Source organism: Bos indicus x Bos taurus, chromosome 22 (assembly GCF_003369695.1).
Source record: "Bos indicus x Bos taurus breed Angus x Brahman F1 hybrid chromosome 22, Bos_hybrid_MaternalHap_v2.0, whole genome shotgun sequence".
In the NCBI taxonomy this organism is placed as follows: Eukaryota; Metazoa; Chordata; class Mammalia; order Artiodactyla; family Bovidae; genus Bos; species Bos indicus x Bos taurus.
Window position 1 is genome coordinate 12,238,427 of NC_040097.1, and position 13,312 is coordinate 12,251,738.

At 37.0% G+C, this 13,312-nt stretch overlaps 1 protein-coding gene across 1 annotated transcript in view; it reads left to right on the forward strand.

Moving 5' to 3' along the window:
- The window catches only part of DNAH1 (dynein axonemal heavy chain 1), a 77,096-nt gene that overhangs the window by 11,716 nt on the left and 52,068 nt on the right, over positions 1–13,312 (forward strand). The window contains exon 8 of the mRNA XM_027522338.1: positions 160–412. Coding sequence (XP_027378139.1) covers positions 160–412 — 253 coding nt within the window. The remainder of the gene's footprint in view (positions 1–159; positions 413–13,312) is intronic.

Here is a 13,312-nt window from a genome sequence, read left to right on the forward strand (position 1 = left end):
GATGTGGGCAGTGCAGGGAGCATGTCATACCCCTTTCACAGATAGGATGGGGTCACTTGCTCAGGGCCCCGTGCATCAGTGGCAGAGCCAGGCCGGAATCTAGTGCTCCTGCCCAGAGGGCCCAACTGGCTGTTCCTTTGTCCCTCCACCCATCCCCAGGAAGGTCACCCCTCCTGATCTGTCAGTACTGGGTGCCAAGGATCCAGCTCCTCTTCTGTGCTGAGGACCCACGTGTGTTCACACGACGTGTGGTCGAGGCCAATGCCCTGCGCAAGAACACGGAGGCGCTGCTGCTGTACAACCTGTACGTGGACTGCATGCCCTCTGAGGGCCAGCGGCTCGTCAGCGAGCAGAGCCTGAACAAGATCAAGCAGTGGGCCATGAGCACGCCTCGGATGCGCAAAGGGCCCGCGTGAGTCCTCCCCACCCAGACCCTACCCCATACCCAGCAGCACCTCCTCCAGGGAGCTGTCAGTAGGGAGCTAGTGCTGCCCTGTATGTGAGAGGGGTACTCTCGCCATGCTCATCTGTTTGGGGCTGTCTTGCCCACTATACTATGGACTTCTTGGACCCTGACCAATGCCTTGTTCAGCTCCAGGTCTCTCATTATCAATATGGACTCATGGATTCTTAATTTTATTCCAAGGGTTATAATCTGTTACTACCATTTTTAATTTTCATGCTGAAATTGGCTCAGAGTTGCCCAGTGGGAGCTCTTCAGGCTGCTTCCTGTGTCTTCTTGTTAATGTTTCTGTTATTCTTTGAGCATGTCTTTACTTTCTGGCATAGCAAGAATTTCCAGGGTCATCTTGTACTTTCCCAGACCCAGCCCTGAAATCAACTATTTCTCCAACGGGCCCTGGTTCCTCTTGGTGGGGAATCGCATTTAGAAGACAAAATTTTGGCATTAAGATGTGCTCATTGCTCCTGAGAAATCAAGCTTTGAGGCCCTAGCAGATAGACCTAAGCTATACATATTATTTATTTTACATTATATCATATTATAGTGTTATATTACATTATGTTCCATATAGCCTCCACACATATGTCTAATTATCATATATCTATCTATTGAAATGTCAAAAATCATGAGTTCATATTGATACCTTCACATTTACTTCAAACCACAGGCCTCATTCTTACTTGTGCTTGTTTTTTTACTTCTATTTCTGAAGAAAATTGGCTTTTATTCTTCATAGTGTATTTACTTATTTGCTCAGACCTAGGATACACAGAAAGTAATTTCAGTTGCTAATCTGTCCTCTTTGGAGGATAAACTCTGATAAGTAATCTTTGATATTTGTTTAGTTTTCTTTTTTCTGTTTAGCCTGGGGGCATACAGTGCAAATGCTAGGTTCAGAAGTTACTTGGTTTAGTTCTCCCCATTCTCCTGAGTGTGATTCACTCATTTAATGAACTATAGCTTGGTCCATTTATTTTATAAATATAAATAAATACATATATGTGTATATATAGAATATAAGCATGATCTAAGTATATGTATATTATATTATAGAATAATGACTCATGTATTACATTTTATGTAATACATATGTATTGAATATATAGAAAATATAAACACGTATGTATGCATTTCTTTTTATATGTAATATATATACCCATATATAAAATATAGTCAGTAGTATATATTACTCAAAAATATATACTCAGAGATTTGTTACTCTTCACCCTCACTCATTCTATCCACATCTCCCATCTTTTCTACTGTGTTCTCACCCATAGGTTACCAAGGTCAGTAGTTTCTGGTTTATCCTTCTTGTATTTCGTTTTGCACAAATGATCAGATCAGATCAGTCGCTCAGTTGTGTCCGACTCTTTGCGACCCCATGAATCGCAGCGCGCCAGGCCTCCCTGTCCATCACCAACTCCTGGAGTTCACTGAGACTCACGTCCATCAAGTCAGTGATGCCATCCAGCCATCTCATCCTCTGTCGTCCCCTTCTCCTCCTGCCCCCAATCCCTCCCAGCATCAGAGTCTTTTCCAATGAGTCAACTCTTCGCATGAGGTGGACAAAGTACTGGAGTTTCAGCTTTAGCATCATTCCTTCCAAAGAAATCCCAGGGCTGATCTCCTTCAGAATGGACTGGTTGGATCTCCTTGCAGTCCAAGGGACTCTCAAGAGTCTTCTCCAACACCACAGTTCAAAAGCATCAGTTCTTCGGCGCTCAGCCTTCTTCACAGTCCAACTCTCACATCCATACATGACCACAAGAAAAACCATAGCCTTGACTAGACGAACCTTTGTTGGTAAGGTAATGTCTCTGCTTTTGAATATGCTATCTAGGTTGGTCATAACTTTCCTTCCAAGGAGTAAGCGTCTTTTAATTTCATGGCTGCAGTCACCATCTGCAGTGATTTTGGAGCTCAGAAAAATAAAGTCTGACACTGTTTCCACTGTTTCCCCATCTATTTCCCATGTTCTTATCCCCTCTGTTACATGATGAGTAGCACACCATAGATACTCATTTTTATCTTGCCTTTTTCACGTATGATGCATCCTGGGAATCAGTCCTTTTCAGTTCGTTCTCTTTTTACAGCTGCATGGTCATCTGTTGTGTGGATGTACCATGTATCATGGTTTATTCAACCATTTGCTAATACATAGGCATTTAGGTCAGAGAAGGCAGTGGCACCCCACTCCAGTACTTTTGCCTGGAAAATCCCATGGATGGAGGAGCCTGGTGGGCTGCAGTCCATGGGGTCGCGAAGAGTCAACAGGACTGAGGGACTTGACTTTCACTTTTCACTTTCATGCATTGGAGAAGGAAACGGCAACCCACTCCAGTGTTCTTGCCTGGAGAATCCCAGGGATGGGGGAGCCTGGTGGGCTGCTGTCTATGGGGTCGCACAGAGTCAGACACGACTGGAGTGACTTAGCAGCAGCAGCAGCAGCAATGCTTAGTGATGTTGAACATCTTTTCATGTGCCTATTGGCTGTTTTGTGTATTCTTATTTGGAGAAATGTGTATTCAAATTCGTTGCTTGTACTTTTGGTTCTTTATGTACTCTGGATATTAATCCCTTATCAGATATGTGATTTGAAGATATTCTCTCCCATTCCATGGGTTGCCTTTTTATTCTGTTGATAGTGTCTTTTGTGTAACTAGGACACAGAGGTTTTCATTTTGGTGAAGCCCAATTTGTCAATTTTTCCTTATTGTTATGCTTTTGGCACCATGTATAAGAAAATCATCACCAAATCCAATGTCATGAACCTTTCTCCCATGTGTCCTTTTAAGAATCTTACAGTGTTAGCTCTTATGTTCAGATTTGTGATCCATTTTGAGTTAAATTTTGTATATGGTCTTAGGTAAGGGTCCAGCTTCATTCTTTTGCATGTGAATATCCAGTTTTCCCAGCACAATGTATTAAAAAGGCTGTCTTCCCCATTGAATGATGTTGGCACCGTTGTTGAAAATCATTTGGTTATTTATGTGAGGGTTTATTTCCGGACTCTCTTTTCTATTCCACTGGTCTATCAGTCTGTCTTTATGCCAGTACCACATATTTTGATTACTGTAGGTTTGTAATTATTTCCGAAATTGAAAAATGTGTCTTCCCACTTTGTTCTTCTTTTTCAAGTTTGTTTTGGTTATTTGGAGGTTCCTTGAGATTCCACATGAAATTTAGGATGAATTTTTGTGTTTTTGCAAAAAACAGTTGTTGAGTTTTTGATAGGGAATTGCTATGCTTATTTCTCCATGTGAACTTTAGTATCAACTTTTCTAGGTCTGTTTTGGAAATGTTTCGTATTTTTATTGGGATTGCATTATATTTTTCAATTACTTTAGGTATAGCTGATGTCTTTGGGATCTTAAATTGACCTATCCAAGAACAAGGCATGTTTGTCCATTTACTCAAGTCCACCTTTGTGTCTTTCAGGAGTGCTTTGAAGTTTTATTCATGTAGGTTTTGCATATTGCTCATTAAGTATTGGATTGACCAAAAAATTTGGTTTGCATTTTTCCATACAGTGTTATGGAAAAATCCAAATAAATTTTTTGGTTAATACAATATTTTATCTTCTTTGTTGTTATGAATAGGCTTTCTCTACTATTATGTCTACTGATTGATTTCTTTGTACTAATTTACATTCTGTTACCTTCCTGAAATCATTTACTGTTTGAGTTTATCATTGATTCTCTAGGGCTTTCTAAGTGCACACTATCTAGAAATAGAGATAGTTTTACTTATTATATTCCTATTCTTCTTCTGATTGGGCTTCCCCAGTGGCTCAGTGGTAAAGAATCCGCCTACAATGCAGGAGCCTCAGGAGATGCAGGTTTGATCCCTGTGTTGGGCAGATATCCTGGAGGAGGGCATGGCAACCCACTCCAGTATTCTTGCCTGGAAAATCCCATGGACAAAGGAGCCTGGAGCGTTACAGTCCATAGGGTCGCAAAGAGTTGGACACAACTGAAGCGACTTAGCATGCATGCAGTCTTCTAATTACTTTCTCTTGTCTAATTGCAGTCTCTAATTCCTCCAGTAACAATACTGGATAGTAGTGGAGACAGTAGGCATCATTACCTTATTCCTAATATTAGTGGAAATACCTCTAGTGTTTCTCCATTAAGAAAAATGCTAGCTTTTGGGTTTTGTTTACTTAATAATGTACCTGTTGATTTCTATTTTCTTAAATTTTTGTCATATATTTCTAAATACATTTAAATGTATTAAAAATGTCATACATTTAAAAATACCAATGGAGATAATCATGTTTGTCTCCTTAGATCTATTCCTATGGTGAATTATATTAATTGATTTCCTAGTATTGAGTTGGACACAACTGAGCAACTGAACTAAACTGAATATTGAAACAAACTTGCAATCCTTTAATAAATCTCACTTAGCCATGGTGTATCATTTCTTAATGTAGTATTAGGTTTTGTTGGTTAATAAGCTATTTAGAAGTTTATCATTGATATGTGATGTTGGTCTGTAATTTTTTTTTGTACTGTCTTTAACAGGTTTGAAGCAAAGTTATACTTACTTCATATAAAGAATTTTGACATTTTCCTTCAGTACTCTGGAACAATTTATATTGCATTGGGGCTATGTGGTCATCCTTTCATAAACCATTTGGACGTGGTGTTTTTTTAGTTTTTCTGTAACTTAATTTTTCTACAGAAATTGGTCTATTTAAGCTTTCTTTTTCCAATGGAGTCAATTTTGTTATATTTTATTTCTCTAGAAAATTATCATATTGTCTAGATTTTAATATATATTTGCATAGAAATATGCAATATGATTTAAAATCTTTTTCATTTTAACATTGCCTTCCTTAGTCACCTCTTATTTTGTAGAATTATGTTCTCTTTTTTACTTTATTAAGTTACTTGTGATTTGTTTGGATTGTTAATTTAAAAACATAGGATTTAGGATTATTAATTTGATTGACTTTATTACATCTTTATCATTCTACTTTTGTTTTTATTATTTCCTTCCTTTTGGCTTATGTTTTGCTATATTCATAGTCTGTGTGCACGTGTGTATTTGTGCTGGGTGTTTAATTCACTTATTTATATTCTTGTTGATAAATGGGCTTAAGACTATGAATTTTCTTCTGATAACTTTAAAAATGCAGTAGTCTGCTGATTCTGATATGTAGTAGTTCTTTTTTTTTAATTACAAAAATTTGATTTTTGTTTTCTATTTCATCATAGAGTTTAATATAAGGTTTTAACTTTTTTCCATATGGAAACTACTTGCTACAATGTTAGTAATTTCTAGTTTTGTTGTATTGAGATCAGAGAGTGTTATTTTTAATATTTCTACTATATAGAACTTGCTGGTATTTTCTGTATGACAGTATGTGATCAGTGTTTGTGAATGTTCCACTTGCACTTGAGAAGAGGTGTATTCCTATGATAAAGGTACAAAAGTTTTATATATGCGTCTACTCCATAAAAATCTACCTTATTGGTTATACTATTTACATCTTCTGCATCTTCACTTACTCTTGTGCAGTGAGAGAAGTGTGTTATATTATCACTATAAATTGATATTTTTAGCATTTAAAAGTATCCTTGATCAGGTCTAATGCTTTTTGACCTGAATTTTACTTTGCTTGATATCACAATTGTAACTTGCTGGGGTTTTTTTTTGCTGTTGTTTCCATTAAATATATGTATATAGATATAATCTTTGCCCCTCCCTCTATTTTCAATCCTTCTGAATTAGTTTGTTGCAGGTAGGTCTCTTGTTTTCACCATATAGTTGAGTTTTACTTTGTGAGTCAAACTAAGAATCTTTTTCCTTGTGAAAAGTGAGTTAAGCCCATTCACTTCTATGGATACGGCTGATAGGTTTGATCTCATCTCTGTCATGTTGTTTCACATGAAAATTATTATGCATGTTATAATACGATACTGTTTCTTTCTCCTCATAATGCGTTTTCTTTGTTCTTTTACTTAAAATTTTTCTTGTGGTATTTAGGACAGTTTGTACCTTTATTTTACTGGTTTCTTTTGTGCTTATCCTTTTACAGTGCTCATAATTTCCTGCTTCCTTATTTAACCTTCTCCTCTCCAGTCTGTTGGTTTTTGATGTGTCTGCTAACCTTCTATTTCCTATGCAACAGTACTTGATCTTATTTTACTTATCTCATCCCTTTTCCCTCCCATTTTAAGTTGCCTTTTTCTAATTAGTATTCTAAGATAATATTCTTCCACTTTCATCTCTCTGTGTTCATCTTCAATCTACTATATTAAGTATATGAACCCTTTTCCTGAAGTTTCCCCTGTCATCTTGCAGGAAAGGCGATACCCTCTCCCTTCCTATACCCTTCTAGGTTCTTGGCTGGGTGTCAGTGACAGAAAACAGATTAACAAGAGGGAAGCTTGTTTGAGTTTTATGTGACATGGGAGCATTCATATGGAAATAAGGACGAAGAGGTTAAACCTGAGTGCTTTTATACTGGGTTTGATGAAGAATGGAAGGTTTCAGGAAGTGTGATAGGACAAACGGATATGAACTGAGTCGCCCGGGGGAGCTTAACAAGGTCTGTACATTCCCGTTGCTCTTGGCCTCCTCCATCCTGGAGCTAAGGATGTCTCCTTCTTCCAGGTAAGGGGTGCTATCTCTCACTTGAGGGTCTTATGACCTGCTTCAGGGGAAGGTCAGAGAATCCTTCCTGCACCTTCTGTTTTTGTGATCCTTCAGCTTAGAACATTCTGTGCCAAGGTACCATGTTTTTGGGTGGTGTGTCCTGAACCCCATCAGTCTCTTGACTGGTTGAAGCTCCTGGAAGATTCCTTATAAAGGGCTCAAAGGTATCGTGTTAGAGTTCTTGCATATTTAAAACTTGAATGACAGCTTGACTGGATATAAAATTCTTGGTTCATATACTTTTGTTCCTTGCTTTTAAAAATGCTATTCTCTTGTCTTGCTTTGTATGTTCTTTTTGAGACATCTGATGTCAAAATCCCCTTCACTTGTAAGTTGTTTGATTTTTTTTTTCCTTGGAGGCCTTGGAGACTTTTTTCATCTTTAGTCATTTTACTAGGGTACATCTTAGAGTTGATCATTCTGGATATTTTTTCCCAGGTACACAATTGGCCTTTTAAATGTTTAAATTCAGATATTCTTTTATTTCTGGAAAATTTTCTTGAATTGTTGTTTTAAATATTAGTTCTGTTCCATTGTTTTCTTTTCATCAGAGACTCCATCCTATCTTCCTCTCTATCATGTTGCTTCTTATTAACCTGTTTTTAAAAAAAACTTTCTTTTCAATTTATTTTTTTATTGAAGGATAATTGTTTTACAGAATTTTGTTGTTTTCTGTCAAACCTCAGCATGAATCAGCCATAGGTATACATATATCCCCTCCCTTTTGAACCTCCCTCCCATCTGCCTCCCCATCCCACCCCTCTAGGTTGATACAGAGTCCCTGTTTGAGTTTCCTGAGCCATACAGCAAATTCCCATTGGCTATCTCTTTTACACATGGTAAAGTAAGTTTCCATGTTACTCTCTCCATACATCTCACCCTCTCCTCCCTTCTCCCCGTGTCTATAAGTCGGTTCTCGATGTTTGTTTCTCCATTGCTGCCCTGTAAATAAATTCTTCAGTACCATTTTTCCAGATTCTGTATATGTGCGTTAGAATATGATATTTATCTTTCTTTTAATGACTCACTTCACTCTGTATAATAGGTTCTAGGTTCATCCACCTCATCAGAACTGACTCAAATGCATTCCTTTTTTATGGTTGAGTAATATTCCATTGTGTATATGTACCACAACTTCTTTATCCATTCATCTGTCAATGGACATCTAGGTTGCTTCCATGTTCTAGCTATTGTAAATAGTGCTGCAATGAACAATGCGATACATGTGTCTCTTTCAATTTTGGTTTCCAGGGTATATGCCTAGGAATGGGATTGCTGGGTCATATGGTAGTTTTATTCATAGATTTTTAAGGAATCTCCATACCATCTTCCACAGTGGCTGTATCAATTTACATTCCCACCAACAGTGCGAGAGCGTTCCCTTTTCTCCACACCCTCTCCAGCATTTACTGTTTGTAGACTTTTTGATGATGGCCATTCTGACTGGTGTGAGGTGATAGCTCATTGTGGTTTTGATTTGCATTTCTCTAATAATGAGCAATGTTGAGCATTTTTTCATGTGTTTGTTAGCCATCTGTGTGTCTTCTTTGGATAAATATCTGTTTAGGTCTTTTTCCCACTTTTTGATTGGGTTGTTTGTTTTTCTGGCAGTGAGTTGTATGAGCTGCTTATTGTTTCATTTGCTTTTATTTTCTCCTATTCTGAGGGTTGTCTTTTCATCTGGCTTATAGTTTCCTTTGCCATGCAAAAGCTGTTAAGTTTAATCAGGTCTCACTTTTTTACTTTTGTTTTTATTTCCATTACTCTAGGAGGTGGGTCATGCTTTGATTTATGTCATCAAGTGTTCCACCTATGTTTTTCTCTAATAGTTTTATAGTTTCTGGTCTTACATGTAGGTCTTTAATCCATTTTGAGTTTATCTTTGTGTATGGTGTTAGGAAGTGTTCTAATTTCATTCTTTTACACATAGCTGTCCAGTTTTCCCAGCATCATTTATTGAAGATGCTGTCTTTGCCACATTGTATATTCTTGCCTCCTTTGTCAAAATTAAGGTACCCGTAGGTGCATGGGTTTATTTCTGGGCTTTCTATCTTGTTCCATTGGTCTATATTTCTGTTTTTGTGCCAGCACCATCCTGTCTTGATGACTGTAGTTTTGTAGCATAATCTGAAGTTGGGAAGGTTGATTCCTCCAGCTCCATTCTTCTTTCTCAAGATTGCTTTGGCTGTTCGATGTCTTTTGTGTTTCTATATGAATTGTGAAATATTTTGTTTTAGTTCTGTGAAAAATGCCATTGATAATTTGATAGGGATTACATTGAATCTGTAGATTGCATTTGGTAGTATAGTCATTTTCCAATATTGATTCTTCCTGCCCAGGAACATGGACTATCTCTCCATCTGTTTATGTTGTCTTTGATTTCTTTCATCAGTGTCTTATAATCTTCTGTGTACAGTTCTTTTGTATCCTTGGTTAAATTTACTCCTAGATATTTATTTCTTTTTGTTGCAATGGTGCATGGAATTGATTCCTTAATTTCTCTTTCTGGTTTTTCATTGCCAAAGCAATCTTAGTATATAGAAATGCAAGGGATTTCTGTGTATTGATTTTATATCCTGTAGCTTTGCTAAGTTCACTGATTAGCTCTAGTAATTTTCTGATACTATTTTTAGGCTTTTCTATGTACAGTATCATGTCATCTGCAAACAGTGAGAGCTTTACTTCTTTTCCGATCTGGATTCCTTGTATTTCTTTTTCTTCTCTGATTGCTGTAGCTTGGACTTCCAGAACTATGTTGAATAATAGTGGTGAAAGTGGACACCCTTGTCTTGTTCCTGATCTTAGGGGGAATGCTTTCAGTTTTTCACCATGGAGAATGATGTTTGCTGTAGGCTTATCCTGTATGGCCTTTACTATGTTGAGGTAGGTTCTTTGTATGCCCATTTTTTGAAGAGTTTTAATCATAAATGGATGCGGAATTTTGTCAAAGGCTTTTTCTGCATCTATTGAGATTATCATATGATTTTTATCTTTCAATTTGTGAATATGGTGTATCACATTGGTTGACTTGCATATATTGAAAAATCCTTGCATACCTGGAATGAACCTAACTTGATCATGGTGTATGAGCTTTTTGATGTGTTGCTGAACTGTTTGCTAAAATTTTGTTGAGGATTTTTGCATCTATGTTCATCAGTGATATTGGCCTGTAGTTTTCTTTTTTTGTGTTATCTTTGTCTGGTTTTGGTATCAGGGTGATGGTGGCCTCATAGAATGAGCTTGGAGGTGTTCCTTCCTCTGCAATTTTTTGAAAGGGTTTTAGAAGGATAGGCATTAGCTCTTCTCTAAGTGTTTGATGGGATTCGCCTGTGAAGCCATCTGGTCCTGGGTTGTTGTTTTTTGGGAGATTTTTGATCACAGCTTCAATTTCAGTGCTTGTAGTTGGGTTGTTCATAACTTCTGTTTTTCCTGGTTCAGTCTTACAAGATTGAACTTTTATAAGAATCTGTCCATTTTTTCCAGGCTATCCATTTTATTGCCATATAGTTGTTCATAATAGTCTCGTATAATCCTTTGTATTTCTGCACTGTCTGTTGTAACCTCTCCTTTTTCATTTCTAATTTTGTTGATTTGATTCTTCTCCCTTTTTTTCTTGATGAGCCTAGCTAAAGGTTTGTCAATTTTGTTTATCTTCTCAAAGAACCAGCTTTTAGTTTTATTAATCTTTTCTATTGTTTCTTCCATTTATTTCTGCTCAGATCTTTATGATTTCTTTCCTTCTACTAATTTTGGAGGTTTTTTGTTGTTCTTTTTCCAGTTGCTTTAGGTGTAAAGTTAGGTTGTCTATTCGATGTTTTTCTTGTTTCTTGAGGTATGGTTGTATTGCTATAAATTTCCCTCTTAGAACTGCTTTTGGTGCATCCCATAGGTTTTGAGTTGTCATGTTTTCATTGTCATTTGTTTCTAGAAAATTTTAATTTCCCTTTTGATTTCTTCAGTAACCTGTTGGTTATTTAGAAACGTGTTGTTTAATCTCCATGTGTTTGTGTTTCTTTCTTTTTTTTCTCATAATTGATATCTAGTCTCATAGCATTGTGGTTGGAGAAGATGCTTGATACGATTTCAGTTTTCTTAAGTTTACTGAGATTGGATTTGTGACCCAAGATGTATATCCTGGAGAATGTTCCACATGCACTTGAGAAGAAGGTGTATTCTTCTGCATTTGGATGGAATGTCCTGAAATAAATATGATCCATCTCATCTAGTATATCATTTAAGACTTGTGTTTCCTTATTAATTTTCTGTTTTAATGATCTGTCCTCTGGTGTGAGTGGGGTGTTAAAGTCTCCTACTATTATTGTGTTACTGTCAATCTCTCCTTTTATGTCTGTTAATGTTTGTCTTATATATTGAGGTGCTCCTATATTTGGGTGCATAGATATTTACAATTGTTATATCTTCCTCTTGGATTGATCCCTTGATCATTATGTGATGTCCTTCCCTATCTAATATTCTTTATTTTAAGGTCTATTTTGTCTGATATGAGGATTGCTACTCCAGCTTTCTTTTGCTTCCCATTTGCATGGAATATATTTTTCCATCCTCTCACTTTCAGTCTATATGTGTCGTTAGGTCTGAAATGGGTTTCTTGCAGACAGCATATATATGGGTCTTGTTTTTATATCCATTCAGCCAGTCTGTGTCTTTTGGTTGGAGCATTTAATCCATTTCTATTTAAAGTAATTATTGACATATATGTTCCTATTGCCATCTTCTTGTTTGGGGTTGATTTTGTAGATCTTTTTTCTTCTCTTGTATTTCTTGACTATATAAGTCCCTTTAATATTTGTTGTAAGGCTGGTTTGGCGGTACTGAATTCTCTTAACTTTGCTTGTCTGAAAAGCTTTTTATTTCTCCATCAATTTTGAATGAGGTCCTTGCCGGTTACAGTAATGTTAGTTGTAGATTTTTCCCTTTCGGTACTTTTAATATATCCTGCCGTTCCCTTCTGGCCTGCAGAGTTTCTGCTGAAAGATCAGCGGTTAAGCATATGGGGTTTCCCTGGTATGTTACTTGTTGCTTCTCCCTTGCTGCTTTTAATATTCTTTCTTTGTGTTTAGTCTTTGTTAGTTTGATTAGTATGTGTCTTGGCATGTGTCTCCTTGGGTTTACCCTGTATAGGACTCTTTGTGCCTCTTGGACTTGATTAACTATTTCCTTTTCCATGTTGGGGAAATTTTCAACTATAATCTCTTCAAAAATTTTCTCATACCCTTTCTTTTTCTCTTCTTCTTCTGGGACCCCTATAATTCGAATGTTTGTGCTTTTGATATGGTCCCAGAGGTCTCTGAGACTATCCTTAGTTCTTTTCATTCTTTTTACTTTACTATGCTCTTCAGAAGTTATTTCCACCATTTTATTTTCTAGCTCACTGATTCGTTCTTCTGCTTCAGATATTCTACTATTGATTCCTTCTAGAGTATTTTTAATTTCAGTAATTATGTTGTTTGTCTCTGTATGTTTATTCTTTAATTCTTCTAGGTCTTTGTTCATCGATTCTTGCATTTTCTCCATTTTGTTTTCAAGGTTTTTGATCGTCTTTACTATTATCATTCTGAATTCTTTTTTAGGTAGTTTGCCTATTTCTTCTTCATTTAATTGGACTTCTGTGTTTCTAGTTTGTTCCTTAATTTGTGTAGTATTTCTCTGCCATTTCATTTTTTTTAAAAACCTTATTGTGTTTGAGATCTCCTTCAGGGTTGAATTCTTTCTTTGTTTTTGTTTTTCCCTCCTACGTTTGGTCCCGTGGTTTGTGTAAGCTTCATACAGGGTGAGGTTTGTGCTGAGTTTTTGTCTGTTTGTTCTTCCTCTGATGGGCAGGGCTGAGTGAGGTGGTGATCCTGTCTGCTGATGACTGGGTTTATATTTTTGTTTTGTTTGTTGTTTAGGTGAGGTGTCCTGCACAGGGTGCTACTGATGGTTGGTGATGCCGGGTCTTGTATTCGAGTGGTTTCCTTTGTGTGAGTTCTCACTATTTGATACTCCCTAGGGTTAGTTCTCTGGTAGTCTAGGGTCTTGGAGTCAGTGCTCCCACTCCAAAGGCTCAGGGCTCTATCTCTTATCCCCGGGGTCCAGAGTTTTTATCAGGGTCTTATTGACACAGAATTGAATATGACCATGTATGTAACACTGTGGTTTCCAAGTGTGATGACAGTTTAA